Raw genomic sequence first — 19,297 nt, 5'->3', positions numbered from 1 at the left:
GGAGAGCAATCGGCAGCAGGCAGCAGGCAGTCGGTAGCATTTATCGGACAGCAGGGGGCAAAAGGCAAACTATAACGACGCACATGTGCAACATTAGCCAATGGAAAGATTGAAAAGCATCGAAGGAGCAGAGTGTGAGATATACACACAGTTAGGGACAAAGGACAAATGAATGTTGCAGCCTGCCAGCCTGCAACTATGCAACGAGAAGACATGCTGTTGCATGTTAATTGAAATCAATAAGTGGAACACAGTCCACCAAACTCTCCCGCCACACACACACACACACACACCCAGAAGCATGGACATTGGTGTACACTCAATATGTATCTGTCGGTCCCTGGGTGTCTGTCTGTGTGTGTGTGGTCACAATGGCGGCCAGGCGCCATAGACACAGAAACACAGAGACACAGAGCAGGGCCACAAAACAAGAGCAGGAGCCAGAGTCAGAGCAGCAGCAGCAGCAGTAGCAACAACAACAACACAATGGTTAGTTATCGAAGTAAATGTGGTAAAGTAAATTATTTGCCCAACGGCTAATGACAATGGCAATGGTAGTGGCAGCAACAACAACTTGCAACATGAGCCACCGACCAGTTGGGCAACCTCAGCCTCAGCCTCACCATTGCCACTGCCACCAGCCAACTCTCTCACATACCCCTTTTTATTTATTATTTAGGCAGATGGCAGTTGCATTTTTCTCCATTGCCAGCTGCTGCTACATTAGTTGTGGACCTGCCCAGACGTAAATTATGCATTGTTATTTTTAGAATATTTCTACCTAAGCCCCCCCTCCTGATGCGGACAGTTCCGTTCCGTTCCATTCCGTTCCGGTGCTGTCTTGCCTTGACTAGACCGGCCTTTCCTGGCAGCGACGTGATGGCAATTACTCCAACTCCGACACCAACAAGGACTCTGGGCCTCGGCTTGGGGCGGCGCACAGGACACCATCCAGCAACAACAACTGCCGCAATGCAGTCGCATGTAGTTGCTGCTGCAAATGGCTCGTATAACGTGCAAAAACTGCAACTGCAACTGCAACAACAAAGCAAAACACGGCCAGCAGCAGAAGGAGCAGCACTGCCAGTGCAGCAGGGGCAGAGGCAGTGGCAGAGGCAATAGCAGCAGCAATACACGGCAAATGGCAGCAAAGAAAATTATGCTAGCAATAACATTTACATGTCTGCGTGTCCGAGTATCTGGTGTATCTGTGTAAGTGTGTGCCAAATTTATACGCCAATAGTCGCTTGTGGTGGCCAACAAGCAGAGGTCACATTTTCATTTCAAACATCCAAAGAGGAATATAGAAAACAAAACTATAGAATCGAGAATAAACTGCGCGTATAGCTGGATGTGGGGCAGGGTAATCAAGATAAGTGCAGTCCATTCATTTATTCATATTAAAAGTAAACATAAACGGATATTCAGAGTCAATCAGTTGAGTCTGAAGCAGCAAAAAAAAAAAGCACAAACTTTTTCCTTACACCGGCTCAGAGTCAATAACTTTTGAAAGCACCTGTAAATGGAAATAAATACACATTTGTATAGCAAACTCAACATAAAGTTTATAAATGGAATATAAACCGGTTCGTACTTTAAGTGCTGTTGTAACTAAAAATATCTGAACCTGGTTCAGATAATAATTTTAAAGATTTTCATCTTAGCATATCATAGCTGCCTCCTCCTCCAGCCAAGCTTATCGAAGTCTGGCAGGACTTGGCTGTCCGCTCAAGTCATCTTAGTCATTGGTCATCAAAGCCAGGCCCGGCTTGATTCAATAAAAATTGGCTTCCTCTGGCCATTGTTAAGCGAGCCACTAATGCGGCACCATCGGCAAGTACTTTTCCGAATAAGTGGCAGCAGCAGCAGCAGGCAAAAAAAAGTGTATGGCTGTGGATGTCGCTGCAAGTCCTTGCTCAAGGGGCCTCCTTCACTGCTCCTGCTCCTGCTCCTTAGATTTGTGGTGCGCGGAATGCAATGACAATGTTCGGCGCTCTGGGTGTGGGGTTGTTCGGTGTTCAATGTGCTTCATGACAACGACGCGAAGCCGGGTCCAGGCATTGCTTATTTTTATTTGCCTGGCCAGGACTAATGCCCAGCAAGAGCAACAGCAATAGCAACAGCAACAACTGCTGCAAGCAACAACATGCAATGCGCTCTAACGCCCTTATCCTTGTAACGACTTTGGCGATGCTGTTGCTGCCGTGGCCGTTGCCATTGCCATTGCTGGTTTGCTGTTGCTGTTGCTGCTGCTGGTGCTGGTGCTGCTGTAGCCACCGTGGCTGCTGCGCTTTTGCGGTTGACCGCATTTGCTCGGAAAAATCTGTTGCTGCCAAAGTATGGCCACTGCCGGAGCTGCTCTTGACCGAGTGGAGCTATAAATATCTGCGATAGCGAAATGCAATTACGTGGCAACAATGAATACAGCAGCAGCGATTGCTCGCTTGGTCGCCACTCTCCCCAATCGACCTATTCGACCCATTCTTCCTATACCCATCCACCACATCCGGCAATTGACAATGATGATGTGTACGTAGTTTTTTGTCTTCTCCGCTCTTTATGCGAGCACTACTTGTGGGGGGGGATATGGCATTTTTCTACAACATTTTGCTGCATTGTTGGGCGGTCTCTCAAGGAGCGATACACGCGATGGTCGTGGCTCCAGCATTGGCTACGTTTTGGTGAATTTATGTGCTCTTCATGGAGAGTTCAATGGAGGCTATCATAAAATATTGAAACTGACAAGCAACGCTGCGAGAACGGGCCAAATAGCAAGACGATGCAGACCGCTAGAAACTCGCAAATACAAGTAAGGGATGTCATACAAATATAATCCATAGAAGAATTTTGATCAACTTACAACTCTGCATTGAGTGCAGGGGACCTTAATGATCCCAGAAGTGTATCCACCATTATTTTATTTACTCGGGCCCACAATGCGTAAGCAGAGCGCTTCGCTTCGCTTGGTCATCTGGCAAATAATGGACCACAAAGTAATTGCGAGAGGACTCGGACTAACAATAGCACAGGTCCCGCTGGCATTTCTCCGCTTTAGCTATTAACTTAACGCATACCGAAAATAGTCGAGGCGACCACGATTGCCACATTCCGGGGGTCAGCCAGACCGATGGGTCTGGGTCCAGGTCTCGGTCCCCGTGCCTAGAAACTGGGGCCATAAAAACGGCAATTTTTCCAGTTGTCAGCGGCAAATGCGTGGCTTAAGTTACGGCGATTGGCTGACAGTTGACACCCCAGGCCCAGACGCATAATTACATTCCCCGCTTCTCTCTCTCCCTCTCTCTCTCTCTGGGGGTGCAGGTCCCGTTCCGCTTCATCCACGCCCACATGCCACAGCAATTGTAAGTCATTTGAAAACAATTTTGATTATATTTTTTCCAAGCGATTTCACAAATCCGCTTTATGCCCAAGCCCGAAAACAGAGCAGAAAAAAAAGTGCGTTTTGCGTATGGGTAGTTAACAACATGCCCCATAATAATAACATACATTTCCAGCGTTTTGCCCCAGCTTTTCTTCCGCTATACATCCCCAGGAAAAATAAATGTTTGCTGTAAACGACCTTAAAAAACGAAAGCCAACAGCTCCAGAGACGAGGCTGAGGACGCAGACGAGTGGCAAAAACAAACAGAAATGCCTGCACATATAAAATCAAAAGCGAACCGACAACCTCACTGCTTGCTATTAGATTTTCTCGTTTGGTTTTTGTTTTTTTGTTTTTGTTACCTTAGCAGAGGGTCCCTTAGTTTTGACCAGATGGTTTGCCATGCCTACATCGTTCGAAGCGGCAAAAGGGTTTCGTTAATGGCTTCAAGTGTTTGCAAAACGAGTATCGAATATCGTGGAGCAACAATCCAACCGTAGCTTAGTCGTAATTAGGCTAAAACAAATGACTGGATCAAATGACTATTCAAGAGTATCTAAAGCCTCGGTTGTGGAATTCAGCCTTCCGTTCTTGTTTCGTTGCTAGTACGGTTGTCGAGGCGAATTGCGCGTAACAAGCAAAAGTTCACACAGGCTGCTTGGGCCATCGACGGGTAGGATCGGGCAGCAGCAACAGAAAATACAAAAATACAAAAAAAAAAATACCCCAGAAATGTGCGTAGCATTAGCCGTAGTCGACTTGATTTTGATCGCTTGAATGAACATTAACACACAGGGGGGAAGGGGCGGGTTTGATTGGTGAGAGGGAGAGATTGAGCAGGGCGTAGCAGGTTGCTTAAGTAGGCGCTTGTTTACATGCATACATTTGTATTTAACTTGGGCCAGAAAGAAGCAGTGGAACCATAAAATAGTTAGTTCATACCCTTCGGCAGGAAGTCTATTAATGGTTTGTCCGAAAGAAGGAACTATACAGGATATTGATAACCCAAGACCAAGTCATGCCGATCAGGTTGGAAACAATATGTTCATCAGATTACCATCGATACCCATTTCACCCATCAAACATATTCTTTATCCAGCTTAAAGCGTATTCATATGTGTATTTATCTAATATAGAGCACAGCGCAAAAGACTCCCCTGGCTACATTATTTTTGCTACACTCCAAATATTTTGTTATTTTTTCGAGACATCGTTTGCTTGGCAAATGAAGCCTACTTATAGGGGATCTTGATTTGGCAGTGCGTAAATATTATACGTGTGTATGTGTATGTTCGTGTGCGTGTGTGCGTTTGTGTTTTGGTTTGTGTGTATGGTGGGCTTATTTCCGGCGTGGCATATCTCGTTTTAGATGCGTGCCACAGCAATCTCTTTGTGTTGCGTTTCGCGTTTTCCTGTCATAAATGCTGCCGCCGAACCTTTGTTACGTTTCCGTTTCACTTTTATTTTAATAATTCACCCAGCATTTATGGTATGTACACACATACTTTTATTTATAAGTGCCTGCCGTCCTGCCAAACTGCCACCATGCCACCCTGCCTTTCACCTGCCCATCCGACATCCCATTGTACACGTCATAAATCTCATTTTTTCCGTTTCCGTTCTGCCGAACCATCGTCCGGCCTTATGGGTTCTGTTCTCCTTGGGTACACACGACTACATACAATATATGGGGGGTGGTGGCACTGGCCCATCAATGTAAATTAAATAATTGCTAGAAATATTCGCAAATGTCCTGAAATCAGTTACTTAAATGTGACACCTGACAACCAGATTTACCATTGCGCCCTGCCCACTGTCATCCTTTTATATGATTGCGTAAACTTCCATCTTAAATCTCTGGCAACAAGTGCAATTTACGAATTCCACTTTCAGGCCGTTAGCCCATTTTCAAATCGTAAAATGAAAATTGCCCACGAAAAATCATTCTCTCTTTTTTCCCTACTTTGAGTGGGTTTTCCTTTCGACTCTTATACTTCCATTCAGCAGGAATTTCCCAACGAAGGAAGAGTAAATTTCCCTTAAATGAAGGTTTCACTGGAAGTCGCGATTTTCTCTCAATGAGTGAGTTCTATATGTGCTCTCTATATTTTCTCTCTTGCTGGGGGTACATTTTCTCTTTCGTTAGCAGCTACCGAGTCATAAAATAGACTTGGCTGCTGGTGCGGCAGCTGTGGCTGTGTGCTGCCTCTGGAAACATTTGTGGCCTACAATTGTATGAGATTTCGGTACTTTAGTGAGTGAAAAGTTTGGTGGCAGGTGGATGATTTCCGACCTCTCACACCTGCCACAATTGCCAGAACATTACATGTTCTGTTGGATGGGGGAGGTGTAGGAGGATGGGGGAGGAAAACGTACAGCTGAATGAAGTGGGTTTTTCTTAATTGTTCAATTATAATAGTTCAGCATCGATTTAACTCTGGAAAGGGACTGGGATTGGAATTGGATTGGATTGGGATCTCGCTCCCCGTTTCGGTAATTCATTTAATTTGTTCTTTTTCCTTCTTTTTTTTGTTTTAAATAGAGAAAACAGTAAAAAATATATTGCACATTTGCATTTGTTAATTGGCCTTATTTGCTTTCAAACATGACCAATGGCGGTTTATTTTGCATGGCTTCCTTTTTCTTTTCGCCAGTGACATGGCAGATATATTTTTGGATTGCGCTTCACTTTTGCATACTTAGCGGCGTCTGGGTGCGGCATTTGTGTCAAGGGATGACAAGTGCCCAAAACACCCAACAAAAGAGCAATACAACAATGGAGACAGCCATAGAGGGGATCTCCACTGTGCCATCCCAGGCGCTGAGAAAAAAGTTATGACACACCTACAGCATTTAATCTGACGTCCTTGTAGTGGCTCTCTCCGTCCAGTGAGTGATAACCATCAATCAAGCTGCTGCCGGGACCGGGCACGGGCACGGGACGCCCTGGTTAGATGGTAGGCGTTACATCGGACGACGCTGGCTTTTGCCGGAGTTGCCGCTGCCGCTGCCGTCGCAGTCCTCTGTCACGGAGGAGTTCATTTCAATCATTAGCGTGCCAAGTCAGGCAGCTCCTGTTGATGCTGTCAAATTAATAAAGAGCACTGCCTGACCAAGGGTTTCGGTGAGTTCTGCAGGGGCGGAGCAGACAGCCATTCTATGCCTAGTGCCAGCCTCCCCAGCCCCGCTCACCCATTACCAATCCCCCACACGCTCCAAGTCAGCGCAGCGTATACGCTCTGGTCCGGCCCTAGCGCTCATAATGCCCATAAAAAATTTGTCATCATTAGCCGAAGCGAATGACAATGACGGCCCAGTACGGCTTGAGTCTGTTCTTGTGTGGCTGTTGCTAATCTATCAATGTGTGTGTTTGTGTTCATGTGTATGCCTGTGTGAATGCGGGGAGACACTTTAAAAGATTGCCCTGCCTCGGCCCTTTTTGGTGCATATTAGTCAGGAGCTTAAAGCGTTCGATTGATTGATTATGCATTTGGGAGGGGGGTGTTGGGGTGTAGGACTACGTTTACCCTGGCTCGGGTTTTGGTCAAAGGTTTAGAGTCTCTTTAAGGCTTTAAGCTGGCCATTAAGGTTATTAAATCTGCTTCTTTATACTCAGGCGAACATGTGAGTCTGCTGGTGTGCTGGTGTCTGCGGCGTTATGTGGGCTATTAGAAAAGATAATGGATTGCGAATATTAATTTCTTTGCATGACGAAAAGAATCAACAAAGAACAATGCGTTTAATCTTTATAGACACGCAGCCATGAGAGAGTAGCGCAGAGCAGAGCAGAGGAAAGTCGAGAAAAGCCGAGCAAGAGTTGGGAACGGACAATACGTTGTGCCAATAATGATAACCGGAAGCCATTAAAGGAAGTTTCAATACAAGAAACACTCACACACACACACACACATGAATAGCTCCAATGGCAGCTTGAGGCATTCTTCCTTTCCTTTCCTTCCTCTCTCTCTCTGTGTTTCTGTGCAAGTGTGTGCGTGAGGATGTTTTTGTTGCTGCTGTTGGTGTGTCTGTTGTTTGCCTTCCATTCCCACATTGAATCGTGGTCGTCGGCAGCAGCGGCAATATTGTAATTTTTATTCCTCTTTGTACCATTCATGCGGCAAGGCGGCAAGGCGTCAAAGGCATCAGGCACCAAAGGCAGCCGGGGCTGCCAGTCGAGCGTTCAATTCCCTTTCAATACGGAAGTAAGTAAAGGTGGGCGGCAGGCGGCATGCAACAAGATCCGAACGAAAGCCGCACACGCACCTTGCAATCTTGCTAATGTTTTTCTATACGGGGAGCAGCAGCAGCAGCAGCAGCAGTAGCGCGTCTTAAGATTGCCGACGCTGCCTTGACTGCAGTTTGTGCTGGGCAAACAGCCGCCAGGGCGATGCGGAAGTCAAGCAGGAACAGTGGTGATCCGACCCTGGCTTCGGTTCTGACATCGGCTAAGGGTTCCACATCCGCAGTGGCATGTTATGCAGCATGTCAGGCAGACAATTGACTTGATGCGCGGGGTTTTCGTGGGCCTATCTGGGGTAGCTATGAGGCTGAGACTGGGGCTGGAGACCCATCAATGGCACTCGCATTTTCAATTGATTAAACATCAAACACACACACACACACACACAGACACGCATTCCGAAAGAGCATATGTAACGATGTGTGTGTGTGTGTATAGCTTGCATTTTTTACGTGCCGCAACGCAAAAATGCCTGAGAATATTATACGAAAGCATTATGTTGATGCCGATATACTCGCACAATATGAAATTCCATTGCATTTTATAGGCAGGAGAGAGAAAAAAAAAATACGAAGGGAAAGGCTCACACAAACACACGGACACAGAAGCACTCACACAATGGCAGGCAGTAAAAACCTGCGGCAGGCCATTGTGAGGCATAAACAAAAGATGCAGCAGATGGAAGGGCGGAGCGGAGCTGCTGGATCGGCCAGAATAACAAAATACCGCAGACAAAAACCGAAAGCTGTTGGAGCGTGCAAAAGGTGAGGTGAGGCCCGTCCCGACCCGCCCGGCCCTATCACATCACCCCCGCCCTTGAGTCACCGCCCCGGGCTTAGGCACGGGTAAACTACAAGTACAAGTGAGTAGTTTTACTGGGGATTGGCCTTTAGAAATGTGGCAAAGTAAAATTTATAGCTTGGAAATTAATAACAAAGGGCACACAATGAAACAGCAGCAGAGGAGAATGAGAGAATGAGAGGGCCGCCTTCACCGGGCGGTGACTAATAACGTTCCGCACTATGAAGTGTATTAGACAACAGTGCGTATGATGAATGCTATCGAAAGAGTCTCGAAACAAAGGCGAATAATTGTGTATGAAATGGGTAGCGAAAAAGCAGACTGATAGTGTGGAGTGTGGGAACAAAGGCAACGTAAACTATACTGTAGGTATTATTATTGGGTGGTTGGATAACCCAAAGCGAAATAGTCTTTCTTCCATTCTTTCATTCTTTTTGCTTTCTTGCATTCCCCTTTGTTGAGCAACAATGAGTGCTGGTCCTGAATCGTAGCTCCCATTTAATATGGATGCATAGCTTAGATTAAATTAGACACCAGCCACTAGAAAAATATTCAGTTATTTATGCGAAATTGCTACGATTAAAAAATCAATTTCCATTTCTGTTTAATATCGCTGCAAATGATAATTATCCAGTAATGTGGATGGATAATTGCAGTGCATTTCCAGTGGATTACAGCCACAACAAATGTATATTTTTTACTATATAAGCGCAAGCTCTGGACGTATCCTTTAGTTACGATTATTACACCATGAGTAGTCCTGTGGCAGTGAATCCATCCAAGCGCTTTCGCGAGCTAACCCAAGACATTAACGTTTGGACCAATCTGTTGGGCGTTGATGTGCTGGCTCCCAAAGTGCAGTTCAATTATCGCACCTGGACCACAACCTTTGCAATTGTCAACTATACGGGCTTCACCATTTTCTCGATGGTCGACAATGGCGGCGACTGGCGGGTGAGCCTGAAGGCCAGTCTGATGTTCGGAGGCCTGTTCCATGGCTTGGGAAAGTTCTTAACCTGCCTGCTGAAGCAGCGGACCATGCGGAGACTCACATTCTTTGCCCGTAACATTTACGAGGAGTACGAGAAAAAATCCGATGTACATGGCCGAACGCTGGACATGAACATCGATCGATTGCTGGGCCTAATGCGAGGTATACGCCACGGATATATGGCCACGTTTTTGCTAATGACGATCCTTCCGATGGCAATGCTCCTGTACGATGGCACTCGGGTCACTGTGATGCAGTATCAGATCCCTGGACTACCGCTGGAGAGAAACCTTTGCTACTCGATCACCTATCTCATCCAGCTGGTGACAATCGGTGTAGCTGGCTGCGGCTTCTATGCGGGCGATTTGTTTGTCCTTCTCGGTCTCACTCAGATCTTGGCGTTTGCGGATATTCTACAGCTCAAGGTTGATGCCCTTAATGCTGCTCTGGACCGAAAGGCCGAAGCCAGGACTTTGTTTAGTGTGGGTGCGCACATAACAGGAGAGGAAGAGCGACAGGAGCTGCTATTGGATGTGATCAAGTGGCATCAGCTATTCACGGAGTAGGCACAGAAAATCGATAGATAGATTGGCATACAAATTACTCATATATTTCTGCTCCAGCTACTGCCGCACTGTGAACGAACTCTACCATGATCTGATCGCCACCCAGGTGCTGTCTATGGCCGTGGCGGTGATGCTCAGCTTTTGCATCATACTGAACAGCTTTCACATGCCATCGGCCATATACTTTTTGGTCTCAGCCTACAGCATGTCTGTCTATTGCCTGCTGGGCACCAAAATTGAATTTGCAGTTAGTACTGGTATTTATATATTCTGGATCCTATCCACCAAATTTCTATTTATATTTCACAGTACGACCAGGTCTACGAGACCATTTGTAGTGTGGCCTGGCAGGAACTTAGCTGCAGCCAGCGCAAACTGTTGAACCCGATGCTGCGAGAGGCACAGAATCCGCAGAGCATTAAACTCCTTGGCATCCTGCCGTTGTCCGTGAGAACTGCCCTGCAGGCAAGTCGGGGACAAGCTACCGAGAGTGCAGCTAATGCAATTTGTTTGCCTTTTGTCTTGCAGATAATAAAACTCATTTACAGCCTCTCCATGATGATGATGCAGAATCGCACTTAGAAAGCAAGCACTGGACTCCACTTTCCTTATATTAAATCACTTTTTATTAAATTAATATAATTCCTAGGCCATGGGCACCTTTCAGTGGCACATATTTAAGTATTTATCCATGGTAATGGCAGAATGATTTCCATTAAAAAAAAAAGTTTAAGTTAATCCAAGTTTGAAACACTTTCAGAATAGGATTTAACTTTTTTTCGGTTATGCATATTTGGAAAATGGCTAAAAGCACCTCGACCATGATGAGCTCGTTGCCTGCCTGCCAGGATTCCGGGATCGGGGCGGGATAAAGGAAGCGAAGCGCCCCCTGCTGCACATTAACCTTGGCCACTAATTACCAACGCACACTGCTGAATTTATGGCATTGGGCTTATAGTAGAGGCCCCCTGACTCGAATGCATTAATTGTGCGTCTCATTAAGAGGCAGTTCTTATGCACAAAACATTTAATATATTTCGCATATACGCATAAAAATTTAATTTATTTTTGAAATGGTCCGGTTCTTGCTGTTTGGCAAGCCAGCCAGACATTAATAGCCCCGGCCAGGCCATGATTAATGCGCATTTTATAAATGTGGTTGGGACGCTGCTGCTTGGACGCTGGGATAAAAAATAATAATCATTATTGTAACGTTATAATAATGCAGTAGTAATCAAGTGTGCTGTTGTTTTTGCTGTTGCTGTTATTGCCCCTGTCCAATGAACATAAAAAGCGTAATGATTTTAATAAAATCAACAGTCAGGAAGGTCAGCATAAGCGGCGGAAGGAACAGGAGCAGGAGCCAGAGCAGGAGCAGGAGCAGGAGCAGGAGCAGTGCGAGAGCAACAGTTTGGACAACGCACTCAACGACCTTTCGGATGCGAAACAAACGCAACAAGCGGGAAATTTACGAGCATTTCACATTCCATAATTTACTTATTTTCCATGAGCTATTTAATTACGAGTATGCTAAATAATGGCCGCAAGGGGTTGAGTTTTGTTTATTTATTTATGCCCCAATGATCGTAACACCGAAAGCCATTCGAAAGTTGAGCAAAATTTAATTTCAACAAGCGGGAAATTGGTAAAATATTTTAATATTCCAGCAAAGAGATCTACAACCCATAACTTTCAACCCCATTGTGTGTATTTCTATTAAATTCTAATCTCAGTGCCGATTTCCAGAAATTTGTCCATTAAATTCCACAAAGAGCGCGGATATGTGTCGTTAATAATCGTACCCCGATAACTTGGGTCTGGATGTAAGCACTAAACTATGGGCAGATTTCCATACTTAATTTTTGGCATTGCCACCCCTTCGAAAATGCGACTATGACTAGTTAAATATGCCGTCAGCTGTACACTTAGTCCTTCCTTCACATAAAGTATCCTTTAGAAGCTGAACGGAGACCAGCCTGATACTTAGCCTGATGGTGTTGGGGAGACAGAATTATCCGCAAACTAAGTATACAACTGCTGGGCGTGAGACTGGAGGTCTCCCAGCCCATCCTGTTGCAGCTTCCGGGAACACGACTAATGCAATTTGTTTGCTTGTTGGCTTGCAGATAACAAAACTCATTTACAGCCTGTCCAAACTACTGATGCGGAATCGCACCTTGGCGGCAAGCACTCTACACTCGACGCTCTTAACGTCAAAGCACTTAATGTCAAATGCAGCGGCAACAACCACAACAACAGCAGCAACAACAACAACAGCGATACATTTTCTAATTCTTGTGCTGAATCATATTTAGAGACATGCCAGTTGTGAGTGAGAGTGACTGGGGGTAGGGGAAAGGCGTCGCGACGTCAGCTGGCCTGGCAAATAAAATAAATTAGTTGCAGTTGAAAGGTGGCTCAGACACAAAAGTCAACACGCAACGCGCGATGGAACCGCAAACAAACGCCAGCTGTTGGGCGCAGATAAAATGGTGAGCAAACAAGCCGAAGAAGGAGGAGGAGGAGGCGGACGAGCAGCCAGCGTTGCCAGACGGTAGATGGCCCATGGAAGACGGTGGCGGGACCGGAACCGGGACCTATGGCAAATCAGCTGCCAACGCAGTGCAGCTTACTGGCAAATATTAAAATGCGAATTTTTATGCTCGCTGACACTTGCGCCCTACTCTACGCCTGACCCCAGAGCCAGCCAGCCAGCGCCGCTCCATCGCTAACGTCTACTTCTTGAAACATAATTCTCACAATGCGGGAAATGGAGGGACTGCTCTGCGTGGTGGCTCCTGCTTCTACTCCTGCCGCTGCCGCTGCCTGGTGGATCCTTTGCCAGCATTTTCCTGCCGCGTGCGCACATAAATTAGCTGCCAAGCTAAGAAATGTTTGCGGGCAGCAAAGGTTCCCTCGTCCCCTCTCCATCCCCACGCCCCATTGTTGTCCCAACGCCCACTGCGGTTTGTTGCGCTCTGTTTATGCGGGTGGCAGGACTGCGCCGGGTGCATTAAACCAATAAATCAGCGAGCCACTGAAAAAAACATAGTGTTGTCAGGCACTCGTTGAGGCGCCATCGCCGCCCTGCATATTTAATCAATATGGAGAGCACAAAACAGGAATTAATCTTGCCACTTTTTGAGCGGCGCACATTTTTGCCATCCTCTACCACGATGTGGTGTCCACATCATCCCACGCCGTTTAAGCCACACGGAAAAAAGGCATTTTTAATTTAGAGAAATTCTTGCGGCCATAAAAAGCATGTCGGGCAAATCAATTAAATTTAAATTGTATCCCATTAGAGCCACATTAAATGAGTTAAGTCATTTGGGGGACCGTAACCGCGTGCCGCGTCTTAGCCTTCTTTTATGCGGCTTTGAAAAGGGTACAAATGAATTCATTTTATTTTTTGACGCACATAACTGCGCCTGCCCAACCGAACCCCTAACACCCAACACCATCAGCATCAGCATCCCCATACCCATACCCATCCGTAGCATCCCCATCTACTGCTGAACGCAATTAAAATGCCCACGAGTTACTAATTTGCCATGAAACGGCGGGTGGCGTGTGGCGGGTGACGGTTGGTGGGTCCCAGGCTGAGGTCCTAGCCCCGAGGCGCTTCGGCCGAATCCCGATTTAAAAATGTTGCCGAAATTTAAGAGTTGATGGCTATTAATTTATATTATGCATGATTTGTGGAGCATTTTTCTGATGGGACAATCGCTTTAGGCTCCCAGTCCGTGGCCCGGCTGTCGGTTCACAGCATTTCCATCTGCATTCTGCGGTAAATGCCATTTGGTATGGGCTCTTGCTTGTGCGTAACTAGAGATATTTATGCAAATGGATGAAATATTTGGTCCATGGCAGTGTCAAGGCTTTAACTAAACTTTAAACGCTTAAATAATTAACGTGATTAGGTCATTGCATGCTAGAGAAATTTATTCATGCACTGATCGGAGTCCTATATACTCGCCGACTCCTCCGCAACTCTGACTCCCTTGAACACATGACTTGAGCATAAATAAATTAGATTAGGCAATCTCGTGTCCTCATGTGAATGGGGGCGTGGCCCGCTGCCATCATTTATTAGCAACGCCCAGAACCGTACGGGCTGTCGCTCGAGATTTGTAGCTACAAGAACACAGCGACAACGAGCGTTACGAGTGGAACGACGACATTACCAGAAAATCTTTTTGCTCATCTGCTGGCATCGTTTGTCGTCGACGCTGATGTCGACGTACTGCAAGCCAATTTCTGCTGATGTCTGCCCGAAACTTCACGCTGGCCAAGTAATTATCGGGAAGACGAAATGATAGTCACAGCCCCACACTTGGCCCACAGCTAAGCAAAGTCGAAGCGTTAATGCTGCGTGTCGAAAGCAAACTTTGATGGCTTAATCACTGTGACAGGAGCGGCAAGCTGTGGGGAGCGCTTGCTCCAGTTTGCCATCAGCTTGTTACTTGGCTTAGTGGGTGGGGGGCGGGTGGTATTTTAAAGTGCACGTGTTTACCAGACAGAGTCTTAAGATGCGACTTCAAAAAACATGTCTCCGTGCGGATGCATTTGGGGAGCGCGACTGGTGCGACACTCGGTGCACAGTCAAAGTCATAAAACCATTTAATTATATTAAACTTTTAATTGCGTAGACAGCTAAGAAACATCCCCACACACACACACACACACACACACCACACAGACATAACCACAACATACACTCACCTCAAAGCAACTCCCAGCATATGCAGGGTGGCAGAAAGGTGGCAAGGTGGCACAGTGCACTGCAGTGGCAAGGCGGCAACCAGGACTGGCAGCGCCACACTTAACCAGGGCAAGTTGCTGGTGCTACTTCTGGTGCTGCTGCTGGTGCTGCTGCTGCTGCTTCTACTTCTGCTTCTTGGCGTGTCTTGCTACTATGTAAATGCAATAATAAAGTTATTAAAAGTGTCATAACAACTCAAGTTGAAATAGCAGAAAGTTTTCACCAGTTTCTTGCTTTATGGCGGGCTCCCGCTCGCCGCACCGCCCACTTGATGATGAGGGTAGCCGTAGCGTTCCAAGAGGACCAAAAAAAACAAAGTCTATGAAGAATCGAATAACGAAGACGACCCGCAGCTCCATGGCCAGGCCAGGCCAGGCAATTGATGTTTAATTGATCAATTAGTTGGTCCCTGCACAAAGCCCACCCACAAAACGCACACCCGCACATACACACACACTCGTACTATGCAAGCCCCTATGTCTGTTTGTCTGTCTGTCTGTCTGTCTGTGTATCTGTTTGGATGCTGTATTGGAATTGCCCACATCAAAGCGGCATATAAGTATATTGACGCTCATCAATCAAATTGATTTATGCCAACAAATCATTCATGAGCAATTTCCCAAAGTGATTATCTCTCCACGAGACGAGAGCAGAGAGACGACCGGAGACGGCCACTGCCATGGCCAACTGCCATGGCCGCCCCATACCCAAAAATAAAGCTCCGGGATGGCAAACGCAAACGCAAAAGGCATGTTAACAGAAGGACATTTGGAAAGACATACCATACCATACCATAGTCGACGGAAACGGTGACTGGGAATGCGACTGAGACTGAGACAGAGACAGAGACATAGACACAGAGAGACTGAGGCACACAGTCAGTCAGCTTCAGTGGCAGTGCCATTGCCATCGCCATTGCCATCGCCAGTGACTGACTGATTGACGCTTGACTGTCTTCATCACAAGCAATTTGGCCAGCAAACACACCCATCCACACAGGACCAGATCCAGGGCATAGAGATGCTCTACCGAGATTGCGTGCGCTTCTTTCCCGTCCGCTCCTGCAGAACTTCACAGACAGTTAATAAAGCTCAACTAACAGCGACGACAGCCACGCCCTTGCCCGCACCCTCGCCCTCGCCCTCGCACCCGTCCATACGGACAGACAGACATACACAGCCAGTTGGCATTACTCATTCGCTATTGGACCAGGCGGGGGGATCGGCTTGTATCATATTAGCTGAAGTTGCTTATAGCAGGCAATCAAATAAATTTTCACGGCAAACGATCAAAGCCAGCAGCCAATGCACCGAAGGTCGGCCTCTTGGTCTCGGCTCCACACATTTTTCACATCTCTTTCCAGCTAAAGGGAAGAGCAGCGGGAGGAGGATGTTCGCTTTGCCTAAAGCTTTTGATTGATTTGGTGATAAATTGACGAGGTGGGTGGCAATTCAAGCGCTGAACAGATTGCTGGCAGATTGCAGTCGTGTGAGTGGGACAGTCGGAAGACCTGCGACTAATTGCTGCCTTCAAGTGCTCAAAGGTCAAGGAATATTCACACATACACACACACACACACACACGAACCTATGCAGAGACAGAGAAAAAGTCAGAGCAGACAATGCTAAAGGGGATGCGGACAAAAGTATGCTACATACATACTCGTATAAATATGAAGAATCTTTTTGCTTTATGACTGCGACAAGACGTAAATTTCAAGGCTCCACACGAGCACAAGAGCAGACGGCAGGCAGCAGGCATAAAAAAAGCGAAGCTGACAGGGTGATGGAGAGCGGGAAGGGGCAGAGCGACAGCTGCTAGGCCATGATTAATGTTAGCAATTATCTGGCACAAGTGTCAAAAATATTTAAATCAATTGCGAGGCGAGGAGTGCCGAACAAAGGGCGAGACAAGTCAGCAGACAGCAACAAGACGAGACACGACACGACAAGACAACACAATTCGCGCAAATTGAGCATGATGAAGAGGAGAGGTGGATTGGTTGTTGCTGCTGCTGCTGCTGCAGATGCTGGTTGTCAATGCCAAAGATGCCGTTTCCTTTTAACTGACTCGTGTGCGTGCCACGGGGACTGAAACTTAAAGAAGTGCCCGAGGATGACACAAAATGTAAAAATGAAGAGGGAGCAATGACAGCAGCGACGTGTCAAAAACATATCATTCATTTATTTTCTATTATAATCACCCGCACACACACACACACACACACACACACATACCCCCGACTGGGGGGTAACCATCGAAAATGCTGACGACGCGACTGCTGCCTCAACACTCTTTTTCCCCTTCTGTCAACAATTGCATTATGCTGGGATATCATTTATCATTGCAGGAACCCAACCAGCCAGCCCAACCAGCCCAGACAGCCAGCCAAGTCAAGTGAACTCAGTTGACTTCGATTGCATATGCCCGGAACAGGGACAAGCACAGGCACAAGAACAGAGCCCGAAACCGTGCACAAAAAGCCCTTTAAATGGGGCTTGTTTTTGTGAGCTTTAAGTCTGTTGTCAAAAGAAATTAGTAAATAAAAACAAAGCACGCCTCGGAGCACATATTAAATTACTCCAGCAGCAAACAGCAAAAACAACAAAAACGAAAACAAAACCGACTGAAGCAACAGCAAAAGCATCTAGTAAGACGAGGGCTGCACAATTATGAGATGAAAACTGAAGGGAGATTGAGACTGAAACTGAGACTGAGAGATAGAAAGAGATAGAGGGGGTAACATCCCGTTCGCTCGTTTTGTATGCGGCACACACGGCGTATGTGTAACAATGGACTAAAAGTTGCGTGAAACGTTTTAACAAAGATTAATGCCTGCGACGGCTGATGATTTTTTGAAGATTAATTATGCGATGATGAGGCCCAAGACAATGACAGCAGAAACAGCAGCAACAGCAACAGCAGCAGCAACAGCAGCAGCAACAGCATCAGCATCAGCGGGAGGCGACAACAGACGCTTGTGGAGTCGTGCGCAAGGGCCAAAAGGCGGAAGTTGCAGGGCTTGTTAAAGGATTACGAAATTTGTGAGCACGCGCCTGTCGAGTATGTGGGAGCGTGAGCCTGTGAGTGTCAGTGTGAGTGTGTGGGGGCTGTCGCTTATATAGTTATACGTTATGAATGCCAACAAAACAATGCTAACATAATTATGAGTACAGCCAAACAAATAAACATGAGAAACAAATTCCACAATGAAAACGAAATGACAAAGAGTCATTTGGATGAAAGTTAATCATTGAAATACGAGATACATTTGGAAATTTGAATCATTGAAACACTGAATACGGTTCAATCATTTAAATTCATTTTCTATATCTTTGAAAGATGATAATTCATATGAACAATTAAAAGCTGAATCTATTGGCTCTGGGTGCCTTTAAAGAGGCTTTCGTTTGGGCAGATTTTAATTGCCTCAACCATAACTTTTCATATTAAACGCGCCGACAATTTATCTATGGTTGGCAGCGCAGGCATGACCACGCGTAAATATAGCATGAGCCAGATTCAGATTCAGTTTCAGGTACTCGTGTGCATGTAGGTGCAGCAGCAGGCTGACAGGAGGCGAAGTGGCAGCCAATTCGCGTGGTTTATGGCCAGCCAAAAGTTTAACGACAGAATTGCAGTGGCAAGGAAGCCATTGCAATGGTGGCACCGAATGCATGGATTCAGAGAGTCGCGACTCGTCTGCTGGTCGCGTCTGTTGTTTAATTTATCAGACAGGCAAAACTGTTGCACATGGCTGGCAAACTTTTCACTGTACTCTGCACTGTACTTCACTGACCGCCGCCATATGGAGACTGGCGCACTGGATAGAGTGCTGCCAGCTGGCAGTTGCTGCTGTGATTGTGGGCACGCATTTAAATGCATTTAAGTTGCTTAATTTTTATGGCCAAGCCAACCCAAGCCAAGCCAAGCTGTTGGGTAGAGCGCTGATGGAGAGGACCAGCACCAGCTCCAGCGCCAGCTCCAGCGCCAGCTCCAAAAGCAGCCTGCGTGTCCACCTCCTGGCCACGCTGACAAAAAAGCTTTTAACAATTAAAATTAAAAAGTTCAGCATTTATACAACACAAAAAGCAGCAGGCCAACAAAACCAAAATAAATAAAATATAAAAAAATGAGCGAGTGCAGAGCAAATGCCAAGCGTGGCATAATCAAATTCTATGTGCGCATGCATAAAAGTTGCACCGCACCCCACACACACACTCGTGGACTTCTGGGGTGCTGTCTGACTGTTGCATTGTGTGCACTCATTTGTGGTCATAAAGCATAAAACGCATAAAGTGGCGTTACGATTTTATGGTGCACCCAAGTCACAGTCGAGCCTCTCCCAAAAAAAAAACCAAAAAAAAAAGGCGAAGACATTAAGGACGATGAATAGACTACCAATTACCCTGTACGATCGCCCCACTCCCTGCTGTTTCTCGACTCTGCCATGTTATGCCAAGCAATTGGCATGCCCCGAAGTATGACCCGACTACTGCCAGAAGCAGCTCTTGCCACTTCAGCCGCTGCTGTGGATGCTGCTGCTGCTGATGAT

General features: G+C 46.4%; 1 protein-coding gene across 1 annotated transcript; it reads left to right on the top strand.

Annotated features, from left to right (window-relative positions):
* The first annotated feature begins 9,170 nt into the window (after positions 1 to 9,170).
* On the top strand, positions 9,171 to 10,664 carry LOC111076149 (putative odorant receptor 83c). Its single transcript, XM_022369817.2, has 4 exons — positions 9,171 to 9,973; positions 10,035 to 10,224; positions 10,287 to 10,442; positions 10,506 to 10,664. The coding sequence occupies exons 1-4, from the start codon at positions 9,171 to 9,173 to the stop codon at positions 10,557 to 10,559; spliced, it is 1,203 nt and encodes a 400-aa protein (XP_022225509.2). The 3' UTR covers positions 10,560 to 10,664.
* Positions 10,665 to 19,297: the final 8,633 nt, after the last annotated feature.

Source organism: Drosophila obscura, unplaced genomic scaffold, assembly GCF_018151105.1.
Source record: "Drosophila obscura isolate BZ-5 IFL unplaced genomic scaffold, ASM1815110v1 contig_192, whole genome shotgun sequence".
Taxonomy (NCBI): Eukaryota; Metazoa; Arthropoda; class Insecta; order Diptera; family Drosophilidae; genus Drosophila; species Drosophila obscura.
The sequence above is the reverse complement of the archived record's forward strand: the minus strand, read 5'-3'. Positions and strand labels throughout refer to the sequence as shown.